This window comes from Lepisosteus oculatus, chromosome 4 (genome assembly GCF_040954835.1).
Source record: "Lepisosteus oculatus isolate fLepOcu1 chromosome 4, fLepOcu1.hap2, whole genome shotgun sequence".
NCBI lineage: Eukaryota > Metazoa > Chordata > Actinopteri > Semionotiformes > Lepisosteidae > Lepisosteus > Lepisosteus oculatus.
In genome coordinates this window covers 48,390,518-48,409,823 of record NC_090699.1, presented here as the reverse complement: position 1 = coordinate 48,409,823, position 19,306 = coordinate 48,390,518, and the positions used below count along the sequence as shown (strand labels likewise).

The following is a 19,306-nucleotide window of genomic DNA, read 5'->3' as shown; positions in this document are numbered from 1 at the left end:
ATTCTTTCACTGGGAAATCTAAGGCCTAAAACAGGGTTCTATAAACTGGATTTACTCATGTCTAATGGTGTTATGGGCTCTAACATCTCAACACTAAGGTATACACAAACCCCTGCACTTTCTTTGAGTAAATCATGGGCACAATACACCTCTTCCCATCCTACAGGTAGAACTAATTGGAGTTGAGTTCAACTACTCTTGATTAGTTTTTTCGACTGGGACTTACAGTACTCATTAAAAAATAAACTTGTGTGTCTTGTGTGTGAAAAAAATAAACAAATATCTGAAACCCATTGTATTATGTTTGGAACACACTAGCTAGGAGCAAAACAAGAAAATAAAGCTTGTACATTGTTGGACATAACTCTTATTCTCTAAAACTGGCTTCTCAGCAAGTATTTCATATGTTTATACATACACTGCTTTGTTATATATCTTAGACACAATTGGGAGTTAGAATATATGTATGTTATGAACATAAAAAAACCTCCTCTAGTGTTTTCTACCTTTATATCTTTAAATTTAGGATTGCCAATTATTTTGGTGGTACCCACTCAATGTGAAATAGCCATATACTGTATGTATTTTTCATGTGTTCACTCAAAGCTACAAACCCTGCGACCACACACAGGGGAGAAAGAGGAAGTTTAGGCAGACTCCTCCAACCTGCCCACCTTTATTAATACAGCTTGGGCGAGAGAAGGACTTGGTGTTCTGAAGAAAGTCACTGGAAAGCTTTGCAAAGGCTATCTGTATAGATGTGACGGATTTCATTTAGACAAGGTGGCTAACAGTCAGTTTGAGGCAAGGACATACAGAGAAACTAAAAAAAATAAGGAATAAGAAGTTCAGTGCTTATAGCTAAATGCCAGAAGTATCAGGAACAAGATACAAAAAATAGAAGCTACTGCAGTAGTAGAAAGTTACAATGGGACTGGCATCGCAGAATGGTTAACAGCGAGTGCTGGTGATAAATACAAGAGTGGAAAAATGGCATTCTGGACAGGTAGGAAAGAAAGAAGAGGTGTACAGCACTATACTGTACATCATAAAGACCCTTCAGGAACAAGCAGTTAACAAAGAAGTTATCAGAATTCATATGGGTTAGACTTAAAAAAAACATTGAAAGGAAAGAGGGTAGTAATGCTACAGACCACAAATATTTAAAAAATATATCCAGATAGATTTTTAAAATGCAGTATAATAAAATAAGTGGTGCAGATGTGAAGGAAAAGTGGGTATTGTGAGAAATTTAGTTGTCCTCACATAGATTGGGAAAAACCAGTGAAAGTTTCATCAGATGAATGTGAAGTGTTAGATATGGGTTATGACTGCTTTCTCCGATTGCTTGCTCTGTTTCTTAGAACGTCTAACTAGAATGATTGCCTATATAGATCAAGCCTTTTCAAACATTCAAGATTGTGTATGGAAAACAGAAATGAGAGCACTATTGTGAACTGCGAATGTTACTTGGTATGGTTGCTTTGAAGTATACTTTGGAAGAGTTCAGGCAGATTCCAGAACAAAGGACTACAATTTCAGGAAAGCAGACTATGAAGGAATGAGAGTTTAAAAGAATGGGATAGGATGATATAAAATCAGTGAAGAATGGATGGCAACTGCTTAGAGATATTCTGTTTGAAGTACAGAACATTTATCTCAAGGGCGGTCAAATCTAAGGCTAGAAACTAGGGTGAAATTTTAATTTCTTATTGGTCGGGTGTTTCCTGTTGCATTGATTGTGCCCACATAAAAGAGCTGTGAATGTGTGGTGTTGGGTTTGCTTTTTGCTCTTCCATTTGGTGTCTTTAGAGTGAGAAGGTCTAAACCAACATAAGACTAGAGACTACAAACTGTCTAAAAAAGAAAAGCAAGCAATCTGGATGCTGAAAGAGAAGACAAATTCAATCAGAACCATAGCACTGAAAGTGGACATAGCAAATTTAACAATCTGGAATGTCTTAAAAAATTGAAAAACTGAACCAACTAATTATAGACCAATATGATTAAGGAAATTAATCGTATCAGAGGATTGTCAATGTGTATCTTGCTTAATTGTAGCTAACTTGTTAAAGAGTTTTTTGGACAGCAGTAATGGATACTATCAGAGCATATTATATGGTTTAATTAAATTGTCAGAAGGAGTATGATCCTTTCTCCATTAGATCAATATCTGATATGTTAGTATCTGGATTAAGAACCAGTTAATGGATAGAAACAGAGTACAAATAAAGGATGAATGCTGAAACTGGGTCATGGATGTAATCAATAGAGTACCCTAAAGATCTGCGCTAGGACAACTGCTTTTTCACATTTATATCATTCATCTAGGCTCTAGTATACTTGGTAAACTTAAACGTAGTAAACTCAAAAATCAAAAGTAATTACTCAAACAAGTTTAGCAAAAGAAGCTAGAAGCTGCACAATAAAGATATTATTTTGAAAATATTTAGAAACATTAAAAACTAGGAAACACTTTGCACTTCACATGTAAACTAGAAAAGTGGAATGTGGTAAATGCGGATAGTGAAAACAAACTGTGAAATGAGAAAGAGCTTGAAATGACAAAAAATCCTCAGCTATTTATGTTGACATGTTTTTCAAAAGCAGTAAGCAATATAAAAGGGAAATACAATGTTAGGCTATCTAGTTAAATGTAAATCAAGTGATGTTATATACTAATATGATCTCAATTAAAATTTGTGTACAATCTGGGTCACCACGTTAAAAAAAGCTACTTCTCTAGACTATGTTCAGAAGAGCGACTTGAACCTAACTCAAAGCTGGGAAACTAATTGGACTTAAGTGAAAACAAGAACTTTCACAAAGGTTTGTGAGAGTCTGAAACAAGATACAGGAGCACACTGTGAAAGCCAATACTATTGCTTCATTTGAAAAGGGCAGGATAAGCAATTTGGAATAATTACCCGTTAATTAAAACCAAATTAGTGAGATAACAGGCCTGTCATTAAGCTTTCTTATGTTCGTAAGAAACTATTGTCATTAAGCAATTTTAATTATTATATTAGTTATCATCATCAAAGCACACGAAAAGCAATAGTATACATGAGTAGCCAATATCAAGTGTTACATAAGCTAAATAATCTATTTACAGTACCTGTCAAGTCTGTCATCATTGTCAGGTGTTCTCAGTATTAACACCATTTTATCCTCTCTACACCTCCATGAAGCTCAAAGGCTATATTTTGTACTGCAAAAGATAAACCTCCCGGGTCTTACTGCAAACTTAAACCACAGTGGGTAAAATTTCAATAGAAGTTTACAGCAGAATTGTACCTGTGAAACAGTGAAAGCCTATCGAGTAAAAAACGTAGAACAATGCAAACGTACAAGAATTTTGCATAGCACTGAGTATACAGAATTTTGTCACTCAAAGTAGTACCATTCACTTCCTACTGAAGAACAAGTCAAGTGTTTTGCCCTATCAATGGATTACCAATGAGCTATGAAGCTTTCCAGTGCAGGGTCACCTGTGCAATTTACTCCCGCCTGAGAAGAAATTGAAAATCATTTCCATGAGACAGTAACATGAGTCTTCTCTGAAACCATTCTTTTTATTGTACCCCTCAGAATACAATATGTAAATAACACAAACTGTCTGGGGCAGTGATAGTTATTAGGCCTAAAATGCACTTGCCATAACCCATTTCATGTTTTTACTGGGTCAGAGAAGCATGGCCTCAAAAGCCCTTTCCTCAAGTGGCCCAGGTAAACTGACAGTGATTTTGTCTGTGTGCACTTCTGTGTGGAAGAAAGGCTGGGGTATTGCTGTCACGTTTAGCTGCTCCAGGGAGATAAACGGAGATCTTCAGCCTCTGGGGTTGTCTATCAAGAAAACTACCGACAGGCCGCATCCCAGCCAATAATAAGATGGATAAATCTGAAGTATTTCACTCACCGTGATGAACGACGCCCTTCAGCCCATGGATAATCGAGTCCACTGCGGGATTGTCCTTCTGCCCAGCCTACATGGAGAAAAAAACAACATATAACAGTTCAAATCTGCTGTGACATCCAGAATTACAGGACTACTTTAATCTCTCACAAAAGATGTTTTGCAAACCCAAAACAATGTCATATCTGAAATAAAAATTAATCAGTCCATCTGAGTACTGATCTGATGAATCTCTGCAGACAAGTCAAAGTAACAGAAATTCAATCCCCCTGTCTCCTATTACGCTGAGGCTAAAGTCAGATTATCAGGAATGCTGCTTCTATTTTTCCTCTACTTTGTAGATGCTCTGCTGATTTTTGTATTATGATGAAAATGTCAGTCTCCCTCGATCCCAGGGTGTCTGGGAAAGAATTTGCTGTGATAAACAACTGACCAGTTGGAAATAACTTGTTACCCTTTTACCATTACATACACATTAAACCAAACAAAGCAAAGGAACATTTCATAGCACGCCCAATCTGCTTACTGCCATTTACTAATGCAAGAGCAGTAAGTCATCGGTATTAGTGTTATTTTATTATATGTATCTCAGTGAAAATACTATTTTCTCTTCTGGCTCATTTAAATCTGATATGTAAAACCTTGTTCCACTTTCCTTTATAAATAAAAGCCACATTATATCATGGCTCACTTTCACAATTTTTCTCATGCTGGTCATTTGAGACTTTCAAGATTTTTGCTCTTTCCAAAAGCATTTCATCAGTAGCTAATCACTCACCTGTTGCTACTAAAAATTACAAGTGTAAATTAACTTCATCACTTGCATTGTTTAATGATTGTATTTGCCCTAATATGCTGCATCTACATCCCAGGGTTAATATCATAACTGCTTGATTAATATGACCAACATGTGTGGTTGAATTATGAAATAGAGAATACTGGAGCATCATGTTCTAATTGATTATCACTGGCAGGGCCTACCTAGGTGTTGTCTAGCGTGAAGAAACAAAGTACAGCAGCGTGGGAGATGGCAAAGGACAACTGCTTATGAGCAGCGTCTGAGATCTTCAAGCAATCATTATCTAAGTAAAGCCAACCACAACAAAAGTAAAAAGAAATAAGCTTTTATTTTCCTAAACACAAGTATGATCATATTGTGACCATTCGAAAACATTTTCAGCATGTGCCACTCCAATTTTAAAGAAGATGAACTACTGTATGAAATTTTTTTGGGATGTGGAGAAAACGTCTTAAAGTTAGCAGTCTAAGCCACTGGATACATTTACATTTGCTGGAGAATGAGTGGAAGTCGAATGCTAGCAGTGTCCCACAGATTTATCCCTTACATTAAGGCATTTATCAGCCTCCAGCCTCAGAGCTGACAGTGAGCACCGCTGCATGTAACCTCTCTGAGAAAGACAGATACAGCAAAAGGAAGGCAGGCAGGAAGGATGCCAAATGATTTTACAAGTATGCTGAAAGGCACTGAAAACATAGCGAACACTTCTGAAAAGTACTGCAGCTGGTGGGCTTCCTTTTTGTAACATACAGAAAATAAAGAGCTCCTGCACTGAGAAATTAATCTATAAAAATATTATTCAAGGAATCACTCATGCATAACTAAAACACTAGAAGATGTTTTGTCTGATAGCCATTGCTAGGTTTGTCTGCAGAGCATACTATATTTATACCAAGCCTGAAATGAAAAAAAAATGTTCTAAGCAGTATTTTATTTATCCCTATAAAATCATTGAATGTTTACATGTTAAGTCATGCACATTTAGAAATTACCTTCATAAACTGAGGGATGGGTGTATATACTGTACATCAACTACTAAACTGCAGAACTTAAGTAAGAGTTATACAGGCTCTGATGATGAGCAACACCCATGAATGCTGGAAATCGGGAACTAATTACATTAACAGAACCAGTGATAATAAGTGGGAAAGAGATCACCTTGTTTCATAGTAATCATAGGTTTGGTGTTTTTAAAAAGGAAACTGAACATGTTTATTTGCTAGATATCACTTATATAAAAACTGCAACAATTCATTTTTAAGAATACTGAGGTCTGAAAAGTAGCTATTTGTTGCATAGAACAAATTAAGAAGCATGTACTTTTCCACTTCTCTCAAACCACATTCCATTAATTTAATTTTCTTTGATGAAATAATTAAAAGGCCTTTTCTACTAAGGTAAAAAACCTCCTTTTGAGATCACAAAAATTGGCAGGTACAGTTTAACTGAGATCAGTAATGGATTAGTTGATGAACTTGCACAGTGTGGCATGTGTGGTACAGTTATTGAGCTTTTCATGCAAAGACACGGCCCTGTCAAACTAGATCTGTGACTTTCTCAAAGAGGGGCACTTACTGGATAAAGGGAGAGATCTACAGAAAGTGCTGTATTTGTGACAATGATACAGTAACTTCAATAAGGTGACATCTGCTATAATTGTGGGCAATGCAGGTTGAGACCAGGCTCACACTGAAACCTGGTGCATGGATCTTACTGCAACCGCCACAAGGGCAGAAACTAATGAGCTTAGTACAGGCTGTGCATTTGACACCCATGGTGTACAGTCTTGGTCATCCCTAGAATAAACCAATATTAATTCTCAGGAATCAGTCCACAGAAGAGTGACCCCAAAAAGAAAGTAATGTCATGTATTGTGAAGCTGAAAGATTTCCTGTTTCAAGTATTCAGAATCCTCAAAGGATCTGACAAGGTCAGTACAACTGACTTTAGAATCAACATTGAAACACGTGCCCAGCTTCACACCTTGTTAAATTTTGATATTAACAATGCTAAAAAGTTAAATAGTTGTAAATAACAATACCCATGTTATCAAAGCTGTATACTGAACATTTTTCAAGAAATAGCTTGTACTTGTATACTTGTATAAATTAACTCCAAGACTCCAAATGAGGCAGGTAGGCTGAATGGTCCCCTCTCATTTGTAAAAGTTCTTATGCACCTGATATACAGTAAATTTCTATTATACTTTGGGAAAGATATTGACAGGAAAAGTGGGGATAATCTCCTGCAAACAGAAACAGTACATTCTCCTCTCCAGCATCCACTTAATTGCAGCAACAGCAAGTTCAAGTGGGAAGTTAGGAGGACATTTTCTGATTAAGGACAATTGAGCAGCTCAACAGACTATGTAAAAATGGTGCTTATTCAGGGTAAGATGAATTAAATCCCAACGCACGAGAGACAGTCCTACCAATACAACAGCAGCCAAGTGGCCCAGTGATTGATGGAACACATAGGGGCCACTAGAAGAGAACTAGTTAGATCCCAAACTTTTTGCATTAAAGGAAAGGGAGGACAAGACCACACTGTGCTGTAAACAACACAATACCACATATCCACTGAAATGCAACAGTATTTATTTTTAAAAGTGATGTGATGCAATCAATGCAGCCAGAGCCACAATGAACTAGGGAAATACCTTCTCATTGTTCACATTCAAAAGCACATTGGCTTTGAACATCAACAGGGATGCCCATTGATAATCTCTGTTTTTATTAGAAACTACACTAATGAATAAATTCTCAGTCCCAAAAAGATTATGTATCCACATCCACAGCAGAACACTGCGTATCAACATACTTAGCTGTGTACTCGTAATTATATTCTCTGCTCTCGTGTTTTGTTTCAGGAGGTAATCTACTGTACAGCATCTTGTGTGTTGATTACACTTGATTTTAAACAAGGGTGAGAGTTTCCCAACTAAAAGTCAACACCCCATCAATTCAATCTAGAGCACACAGCAATATAACACTAATTACTGCAAACCATATGGCTGTCAATGGATCTCAAGGAAATGGCTTCAGTTCACATACTATACACATTTATTCTCTGTCAAAGAGTTTCCAAGCTAGCAGCACCTCTGCTCCAGCTTCTTCCATTATGTACAGTACTGTAACACTGCCTCATTATGTATACGGTTTAAAATCTATGCTCGACAAATAGGGGCTGCATCCACCTAATCTCAGATAGGAAATCCCTTCAGGAACTCTGCTGAAAATAGGCATCAGTCCACTGAGTGCTTCTGGTTAATGTATTTTTCATTAACTTCATGAGGGGGTGGGAACACAATAAACTAGTGAATCAGAAGAATAGACAATGACAAAAACAGTGGAATAGTCAACAATAGTCTCTTGGACGGATGTAGTCAAAATAAGCAACAGTAGAAGTAAGGAATTTAAGATTAGCAGGTGTAAGGGGGCAAGAGGCCCTTCTTTACACAGAGAGGTGTAGTGGTCTGGAACAAAGTCCATGTGGTCGAAACTCTGGGGCCTTGATGGGATTCTTGGAACATTAAACTACTAGCAATAAAATAAGCAAATCAGGTCAAATTTCCTCCTCTCATTTCTAACCCTTTTATGTTCTTATGAGTGTTATATAATTACCAAAAGGCTTGAGGCAACAAATAATGACTCTGGATCTTCCTTTTGTGGTACGAAACATATTTAACTACAAGAGTGACATTCAGAAAAATGGGAAAAAGATTTACATTTGTTTTAATACATAGTACAATCTTCTCTTTTGCCAAAAGTACTGTGAAAACATTCACGGATATAAAACCTTTAAAACATAGGACAGTCTACTGAAAAAAAGAAATCGTCTCAATTTAAATTAAGCTGGAATGTTTCAGCTGACAAATTAATGTGGTTGAAGCTGATGACTAAATAATGCTTTTCTAAAAGTACTTACTGTATTATGAGATGCAATTACATTTCTCCTGGCTACAAAAGCACAGAGAAACCTTTCTGAAAATGGCCACACATCTGGGGTTTATCATTTCTTTAACAAAACTAAAGCTAAACCATTTGAAATTGTTTTTGTGTAAAATAGTGCAGTGCATTAGGCATGCCAGCATTTTACTTAGCATGCAGCACACTGGGGTTTGTGGTACACGCACCACAGAAGATCAGACAGAGTAGCTGTAGATATAACGATAGTTACAGTCAAAGGAGACCAGTGAAATGTAAAAAAAAATAGAACAGTTGTATCTTACAGAATAACACCATTGTATTTACAGAAAGCCAGAAAGAGTGTTTAGGTAATTCTTGCCATGTAACTCAATTTTCAAGGCATTTTCAACAGTTCATCGTAATAATGGTCCTCAGTAGGCTCACCAGTCTTGCTTGGCCCAGCTCACCATGACAAACAATAGCACTGAAAGAAGCTGTCCAGCCTCTCTGCATCAGGTAACAAACTCACAAGCTGGAGATAAATGAGCACAAAGATCAAACTGGCAGATAGTACAGTGGGTTTTTATTTCCTAATCCAACAGTTCTAACAGCTATAAAAACATTGTTCCTTTGTAAAAAAACATTACATAAAGCTGTGTTTTCATTTTCAAAAGTTTTGTGTTAATTTAAAAAACCTCATACTGTTTAATCTATCTGCTAAAGGAAGACAGAACATTGCTACTGCAAAGAAGCACAAAGGATATCAAAAGCTCAGAACCTGACAATATCCATCTGACCTGAAGCACTATGTAGCCCTCCAGAGAACTACAATACAATTATTGATCCTCAGTCCATATTCTTCAATCCTTATATCCAATCACTCTACTGAACCTACAATAGCTCTGAGAAAAAACAGCAGCCTACTGAATGCTGAATAGGCATTATCTCACTGTTAGAGCTTGTGCTAAGCCACTTTGTAACACAGCAGGTATCCTTAAATGCTAGACAAATACTCTGACGTCTTATGCCTTCTTATTCTGATTGATCAGCTTTTCCTGATGTACTGTAACAATAATGCCATGTTAAAAGTTTGATGACCGAACATAAGCTTTAAGTTATGCATCATTATGATTGATAAATTATTTCATGATGATGGGTTGGGAATATAGAAATTAAGGACAACAGTGGTGTAATGCATTCTGTTTTAGACTTTTGAAAGAAAAGGCAATTCAGCTTCTCAATTTTAAGTATCAGTGTCTGTCTGACACTGTTTCTCTGTTTTTAAGAAATGCATTCTTTATGGAGGAAGCAAGCCTAACGTCATCTCACACCCACAGTAATGCCACATGCTCTCAGAGGCCGACAGCATGCATGATGGAAAGAGGAGAGCCATTACTATTCAGTCTATGTATAAAGGGCAGAGACGGGCCTCAGACCCGGGATTATGCCAAAGCCTGATGGTAAAGTATTAAAAGAAAGGTAATGGCGCAAGTAAAAGCCTACTTATGCAATCAATGCCACAAAATTAACTTTTAATCCCAGCAATTCAGAATGATTGAGCTGACAATAGTTTTATCCTCCATCCTTTAAATTTAATGGAGTGAAAAAAATTCTGTACAACAGATCACACTCACTACAGAAGGAGAAGGCTCCTTTTTTTTCCCCCCAAGTCCCATGAGACTCTGAGAATCAACTGCTTTTTTAAGAGCGAAAAGACAATAATTTTATTGCATTTACACAAACTTCAACACTAATTCTATGTCATTTCCTAATTTCCGGGAAGCATTATTCAATTTATTTGAAATTGTAAAAAAGAATATAGAAAGGCTTACCTGGAAGAACACGGCCATTGCTGCTATTATTCGTTTTTCATTAACAGCAGTACTGAAGCTGTCAAAATCGTCTGAATTATAAAAGTATATCTGCATCTGTGAAACAATGGATAACAAAAATAAAGCATTAGCAAAGCATCAATCATGAAGTGCAAAAAACACATCTGTGTTAAAAATGGAACACAAAAGTGAAAGATTACACAGAAAAAGCAAAACAGCAGCACAGTGAAATGAGGGTGGGATGCTGTTGGGTTGCATATCTATTTCTATTCATTTTACAGCCTTCCAAATTAGCAAGAGCAAACTTGAAAATAAAGGGCTATAAACTGGCTACTCTATAAAAAGATGGATATGCATAGGACATTGATGGATACGCTTTGAGACCAATCCACAGGTATCGCACACTTTGACTCTATAGATTAGTGTTGTATGTACCGGTATGTAAATGAGTTTTGTTTTCCATAAAATAAGCCTAATTAAAATGTTTTAGTTTGCTGCAACATCGCACAGACTGCAACATCACCTGCTGTAACAGGTATTCCTGTGAATGCAATTTGCACTGAATTAATCTAATTTAAACTGTGCAGAGAGGAACTCTTCAGGTTCCGTTCTTCATCTAGTTTTGGTCCTTTAAGAGTCTGCAGTGTAATATGTGTTCATTGACAAAACACAAAATAATTCAGTTATGTGCTCATTAATAAGAAAATATATTCATACAAATATAGTCTATGCATGTCCAGTGAAGGATGTGTGTGACAGTGCTAATCCTGTACATATAAACATATTTATCCTGTACCTCTTGGTTTTGAGATTATATATACAGTTTAAATATTGCTCCTTTAGGCATCTGTTACTCGGGGACAGTAATCAAACAAAACAATTACTTTTATTTGCCAACTGTATGACAGACAAGTCACTTCACATCTGTTCACTCATTGCAGAACATACGTTGTGCTTCTCTTCTTTTGTCTGCTGTCACTGGGAGATGTCATAACTGCTCTTCCATATCTAAGAGGACTCCCCGAAAGTTACCAAATCCCACAGTAGCTCAAGTCATTATTTTATATTAAGCAGGCAGTGAAAATATATTTCTATAAATTACCAGCCAGCTATTTAACTTGTCAGTGTTACTTAAGCCATGACAGTTTTTTTGAAGTATTTAAGAATGTTGCATTAGCTATAGTAAAAATATACAATATATGCCCACAGCAATAAAAATGTAATGAAGGGTTTCAAATATTGAATTTATTTAAAACTACAGAACTGTATCATACAGTGATGAAAATAAACATGCATAGGTCATGAAGGAACGTTTATGCAAGGAATAATTAACTTTCAATTTCAATAAATATGAAAAGAATAAAGGAGGATTTAGGATGTCTACAGCAGAATCACTTTTGACATTTTAATTATATTTAAATGAACAGAAATGTATTGAAATAAAAAAGTATTACAATAGGTTTCTTCTTAGTGCAAATACACAATGTCAAAAGCTTTGCTACATTTCTTCCAGCATTTTTCTCCTTGTACTGTTCAATGTCTTATAAAAGACAAGTATACAGTAGGTTTTCTACAACTTACATATCACTCTCAATTGAAGAGTGAAAGATAAAAAAACCAGCAGCTGTCGAAATGAAACGTTGAACACCATTTCCGATGACCAAACAGTTTGAAAGCTAAAATTAAAAACAGATACAATAACAGACCTTCAACTGACAAGAGAAAAAGATTGAAGCAAATCATTGACTTTTTTTCTATGTACAGTATATATACCAATCACCTGAGTTCTTTATCACATGCAGGGATTCATTTTTTCAAATTTAAATTTAAATGATCAAATTATGAAATTTAGATTTAAATGATCATTTTACATTTACTATCTAGGTATCATTGTGTTTTGGTCCTCTTCTATAGCTTCACAGCATCTGAATGCTTAAAGAAATCTAGACCGATTTGTTGACAGGTTACCAGGAAGAGATGGAGCTAGGAGCATTCTCATTCCGGACATTCCTTCTTTTAGTGTCAATGTCACTTTGCAATGCGCTCTGGAGATGTCTTACAGCACCTGACGTTTAAAAAAAAGACCACTGGCACCTGTTAAGATGTCTTGACAGGAAAACAGTTCTCAGAATTCCAGACATATTCCTGTATCTGCAATTAATAATTTACAAAGTAACACTGCCTGAGGCCTGTTTTTCACTGGCAAAGAAGCAAAAGTAGGTAAGATCCACACACACACAAAAGCACAACAAAATAGAGAAAAAAACGTAATGCTTCTGGTACTTCATGACCATAAATGCTTCTTTAAAACCAAATTAATATTTTGAACTTGGCAGACTTTTTGCAAATAATGGAGAAACAACTTATAGACAATCAGGTTGTATATTTCTCAAATAAAAAAGTATATCTTAAGTCCCTGAAGTATTTCATTAAGTATCCTTTACTGGGGAATCAATTACCAGCATAGCCTGGCCTTCACCATAATGTTATGTAACTTTGGTAGCTTTATTAGAACCGCAGGTGTGAAGCAGATGTTTCATTTCTGTGCCCAGAATGTGCTTGCAGGCGCTCTCCCAACACACTGGGCTCATCTGAATATTAATAGGAGTTCATCCTGTTTATTGAAAGTCCATCAGAATTTGCTGGCTGAATTCAATAAACTGGAAATGTGACTACTTCTAAGCGATGCAACAATAACAAGACAATAAGTTACGATTCTGTTGGAAATCACAGCATATTCTGTGTAGAGGATTAAGGATGTACCCTGAATCCCAATACAAGGTCTCAAGAGCATGTTATCAAGCAAGATAAAGCCCTTTACGGCTTGTAATGCATAAAATGGTGATCCTAAACACACAAAGCAACTGAAGCTAGGTATAAGAAAAATGCATTTCAGTCACACAAAAACTTGCCACAGCTCTAGAAACAACACATTTCAATTCAATTTTACAAAACCCACAACAGCACCTGTAAGATAACATGTGATAATCCATATCTTTCTTATTCATCATAACACTCTTGAAATTAACACTTCGCAAAGCCAGAGCAAATATTTACCCCTCAGCAAACAAATGCACACCTTTCCTTTAACACCAGAGATGACACAGACAATTCTTCAAATGTGTGAATTTACAAAACAAGGAGAAAGCTAAAGTCATGCCCTGTATAAGGACCAAAAAGAAAAAAAAAACATTTTCATCCCCTTTTCAAATATTGTCAATATTATGTCGCTTTCATTTTCCGTGCCAAACTGATTCTTACAGAAAGCGTTTTCTTCAGAGACTTTGATCTATTTCAGGCAGAGATGATTCGGTATTCTCATGTGATCTCGTTACAGTTATATAGAACACAACTTACACTGTACATGCAACAATTGTTACATGCAGAAGCAGCATATTCTAATAACTAACAAATGGATTCTGATGAAGGGCACAAATATGCAAGTCGTGTAATCAAGGGCACCCACCTTCGTGTGTTTGGTCTACACAATTTGGTCTACACATAATTTTACAAATACTAAACTGAAGTAGCTTTGTGGGGTCTTATACATTTTAACCTTTCTTGTATTGGCAGCTTAAAATTGGTAGTCTGTTTGCATCCCACAGTGTGGAAGAGTGATAGGTAGTGGCACATTCTCCATCTGCATTCAGCAAAAAGATGTATGATGCTGACAGAATACAAAGCAACCACAGATTTAAATCAGGATGAAAGCTGCTGGCTAAAAAGCTATTGAATGGATAGAACCAACTGCAGTGTTTTTTTTTTTAAATTGGGATGAAACTCAGGCGCTTCAGGAGTGAGCTCACCACAAAAATGGCAAAAGCTGAACTGCTTTTTATGCATCTTAATCTGTTTATTTTTGTTTTGGAATTTCAAAACAAATTGGCAGCATTCTGAGCTGCAGGATGGGGTATTAAGAAGGGTAATGGAATGAATCTTATGGAATGAATCATATGATCTTGCAATGTTGGTGGAAGATAGATTAGACTAAATGGCAAATTACTTTCAAATTTATACAGACGTGCCAATAATTCATTCAGACATATAAAAAAGAGGGTTCCACACCCTTAACAGCCATTCTGAAATCCATTATCAATACTAATGAGGCCATACTGCTAAGTAAAATATTGGTCTGCTCATCAAAAGGGTTTCTACAGCACACTAGAGAGACATGCTGAAGAAACAGCAGCTTTTCAATCTTTAGGAGAGTGACCAGTATGCTTTTATGTGTCAGTTTAGATACATTGGCACCAATGGGTGTGCATGGCACTGTATGTATGATCACCTCTCTTGTTCAGGCACTTCATAGCTGGAAGGCCAAACAGTTTGTCAGCTTTTTTTTCTTTTGCTTAATTTGTTTACCATATAAATCAGAGTCCATGTTCTTTAAAAACACAAAGCAGAAGCTTCATATTGACTTTCCAGTGGTAAAATGAACACTTCTTAAAATGCAAGGTCTTTTCTCAGTGCTTCTGAAAAGCCTGTACAAATATACAGAGGCTTACAAGAGCAAGCAGATTTCTATCGGATAGGTCTTGGTGTTTACTTTAATCCTAGGGCCTGGAGGAGGGCAAGGTAAAGGCCATGCCAGAACTGTCAACAAGTTGGTGGCTTTTAGATGTTGCAGATCATTTTCCAATGACCCTCTTCATCAGTTCCTGCACTGATGAAAGAAGTTTCCTGGGGACTGAAAATGTGCAACACAACAAAAGTCAGTTTTAAAAAAACTGCACATACCCAGAGTATCTGGGTGTCTGTGGAGGGACTTTTTGAACCTATATGAATATTAAAGGATGAGAAAAGTAATTACTACCTTTAGCAATACGTACTGTACATATGTAAGGAAAAAATACAATTTTACCAGATTACGTGCATCTGGAATTATGTATTTACTAAGAATAAGATTAATACAATTTACCAGTTTATTGCTGAAAACACTAAGCACACTTAAGTATAAACCTTGGCCTAATGAAGGACAGTATAATGAGTTATGAACTAATCCATCTCAAAGGTTAAATAAAACATAAAACAAAACACTGTGTTCACAAAATCAGATGAGAGACTCAAAAACAATTTGCAATGTAAGGGATGTCAACCTGGGTGACAGAAAGAACTCTATTCTAAAATGATGCTTCATACACACACACAATAAATAAAACTTCAACCAAGCATCATAAATCCATCATATAATCCCACTGGTTTAACTCCTTTAAGCACTTCCCTATATTTAAAGAGCCAGACTTAGTATTTTGACGATTTTCTTTTTCATTTGTTTTTTCTTGTATGTTCATGCAGAAGCCTTTGAACACTGAAGACTGCAGCTCTTTGGGGACTGGCTTAAAACTTGCAAAACGTTGGCTTCTGACCTCTTGCAAAAAGTCCCCTCTTGCTGAGTGTTAACCTGACTCTTATAAAGTCAAGGTCACAGTCTAAAAATACTTCTTCCTCCAACTGATAAGTATACTGAAGGAGGCTGAAACTCCCCAGATAATTAAGCAGTCTGAAAATAAAAACAATAAACATCCTTCAATAACATCAAAGGCACAAAGAGAACTCGTCCAATACACTAATTAAAACTAATCAGGTACTTCCTGAGTTCTTTTAACTAGAGGCAAACAGCGATCATTTGTGTCTGTCTGAGTGTTCAAGGAGAACCATATTGACCATCTATCTCAATTCAAACATTCTTAACTGCATTAGCCAATTATCTTGCCCTAAGGCATAATTTACTCCTTTTGCTTAGCAGAGGCAATCCATACTCCCAGGAAGGATACACGCACAGAAATCTTATACTTAATTATTGAATACTTTCACAAACGGTAAAACACACCTCAGACCCCAAAAGCTAACGAGAAAGGTGTTTTATAGACTTTAATATTACAGGAGAAAACAAACCCTATTATGACCCTAAACTACCAAGAGCCTGGGCTTTGGAACAAGTCAAGTATTTTTGCAATGTATTGTGTGTACCTAATAATTAAAGAGAATGTAGGCAAATATCTCTTGTTTTATAACCTCGCACTCATTTGACAACGTCCTTATGTTTTATTTGTCTTTTGTATTTTAGCTGCATCTGTCATGCCAAAAGACTACAGCTTAGTGCACTGGGCCTGATGGACAGTGGTGTGGGCTGTGATGTTTTATTTAAATCAATGTATTTTACATGTAAAGACAGGCGTGACTAGAATACAATTACACAATGTAGAAAAAAATCAAATCGGGCAAATCCAATTAATCATTTACACAGGTGACATTTTAATGTATTGTTATTACAAATATCCTAAACACTCTCACAGGGCCTGAACACCTGCAGTCCCTGGCTTCATTTTTCATTGTGTTGAATCTAAGAGAAGCCTAGCCCATTTATTGATTTTGTCTGTTATTTCTTTTAAACACCAGACGTCAATGTCAAGGAAGGAATTAGTTATTCTGCATGCTCCTACTAGTTTGGAATGATTTCCTATTCTTTCCCACATTCTACCTACAGTAATTCCCTTAAATTTAAGATTTTTTTACAGCAATTCTCTACCAGAAATGTCACAACTACCACCGACAGTCATTTTGCAAATGAAGGCTGTTAAATTGTACCCCCAATAAACTGTAGGGGAAAAAAACACTATACCTTAAAATATATTTTTAATAAAAACAGGGACACAAATATATATATTTGCCATAACAGTTAAAAAGAGCCTCCACATTTTAAAGATTGGTAAACTTCCTGACATTTATAACATAAATGATAATAACAATTTCATAGTTTCTGAGAGTCACAGCATTTTCAGTTTCCCCTTTAGTGGAAGCAAGTTATCTGTGAAATGAAAATCACAACAATGTCTGTCTTTGTCGCAGCAGATCATGTCATGTAATACTAGAATTTAAATGGATGAATTAAAATAATATTCAAGACACATCCTTTCAACAGCAAAAAATTGTAAATGTTAAATACAGTTTGATTAAGAATTAAGACGCAGTAGACCTCAAAAGTGATTTACATCCAGACACTGGATGTCACGTTTGAAATGCTGCAGTGTAAATCACGCTAGACCTTGAGAAAAATAGAAAACATGTGGAGCTTTAGGACAATGAATGCAGCTCACTTCACAATACATGTATTGCTCAGAAGAAAATCACAAATTCTAGAAGTGTAGCCTAAGCTAAATCCATTTCTCCTCTTCTGTCAAGGCAAACGTCCGTCCAAGTTGATCAAGAGGGCCTTCTTGTTGTTTGTGTGTGATTTTTTTTCACAGACTGACAAAAACCTTTAATTTTGATCTGTGTCTGACACCCAGTGTGAAACAAACATGCCCTTTGTTTTCTTTTTCTTTTTTTTTTCTTTTCACTCACGGTACATAAAGTATCTTGTGGGGGAAGATGCACGATAAGAATCCATTCTAAGCACCAGACACCCTTTTATTTATTTTTAAGACTTGACAACATGCATTGTGATTGCTCCAAATTATGGATCATCTTTAGATAAAAGAAACCAATAAAAAAATCTAAATGCTTTCTAATCCACTGTAAGACCTCAGATGTCAATGGACTATAATTATTCAGAAAATAAATGGATCTAAACTGATATTATAGATTATAAAGGGGTAATTAAAAGGACAGAAAAGGCTCACTACAACATGTTATACAACTATAATAGCACACTGGAGCTCAATATGCTGATTGATTTTTAAGTCTGTACTCAAGTGTGAGGTCTATCTGCATTATTTATAATTTACACAATGTGCAGGTATGACTGTGGTATTTGTCTTATTTTGACAACTATCCCATGATTGAGACAGAACATTACAGTAAGGTAAGTCAAAGGAAGAATCCATGAACATGAAATCTCTTAACAAATGGCTACATTGTTCACGGGAACAACTCAAAGCAACGTAAATAAATTAAACAAGTAATAGGTTTATTCCATGCTGAAAAAAAGAAAAGAGAAAAACACAACATTTCGGCCCAAAAGTTGTGTTTTATCTTTTCTTTTTTTCAGCATGGAATAAATCTATTACTTGTTCCTTTGCAGCCTACGCATGCTGACACAGCTACCCACCTGAGATAATAAATTAAATAAAAGCATGAAACATACTAAAATGCACAAAAGAGGCAGACTACATTTTAAACAAATACTTCTGAAAATTAGTACAGAAAAGCCTTAAGCAGTGTTTCAGTAAGGTTTGCTGGCTTGTTCAATAAAACTCAACGTTAGAAAACATCAGAAAACACGTTATATACTTGGTTAAATACTGCAATGCTGTGCCAGTAAAAAAAAATGTTATTTTCATAGAGCCTATTGCAGACAGAAGTTGTCTCATTATTATTTGTAGTGTTAAAATCCAAAACTAACCAACTGAGTGGGTGGTTAACATTAAGGTGCAAATTTATGTAGCCTGGAGTAAAAACTCCAGACACTGTGAGCAACGTGGCTGTGCTATAGCTTGAGGTGAGAATTCAAGGGATGAAAAGCAAGTCACTCAAGCTATCATGGGAAAAGACTACAGATATATTTTGTTTTCTTTGTCCTAGCATAGAACACATGTCTAGGACATATTTAACAACATGTCAGAAAATCTCTTCTACTTAGTTTAAATGGATATGTTGGATGTGGGAGACCTATCTTATTTGCCTTTCATTTTCACTTTATTTCACTCTTTACTTTTACTACACCTCTGAAAAGTATGTGATGTGAACTAAACACAACACAGAAGGGGTATCAGGAACAAGAATATTAAAAATATAACAAAACAAGTATGAAATGGTAGGATATTAAACTGCCCTGGAGGTACAGCTTAGCTCATCAGGGATGAATGTATTCATGGTATTATCTACAGTATGACATCCCCATTCCCACTGC

The 19,306-nt window shown here is 36.0% G+C and overlaps 1 protein-coding gene across 1 annotated transcript in view; it reads right to left on the bottom strand.

Annotated features, from left to right (window-relative positions):
- ptprga (protein tyrosine phosphatase receptor type Ga) overlaps positions 1-19,306 on the bottom strand; it is a 259,162-nt gene that overhangs the window by 65,288 nt on the left and 174,568 nt on the right. Inside the window, exons 5-6 of the mRNA XM_015347265.2 lie at positions 10,456-10,551; positions 3,920-3,986 (exon numbers count right to left, since the gene is read on the bottom strand). Coding sequence (XP_015202751.2) covers positions 3,920-3,986; positions 10,456-10,551 — 163 coding nt within the window. The remainder of the gene's footprint in view (positions 1-3,919; positions 3,987-10,455; positions 10,552-19,306) is intronic.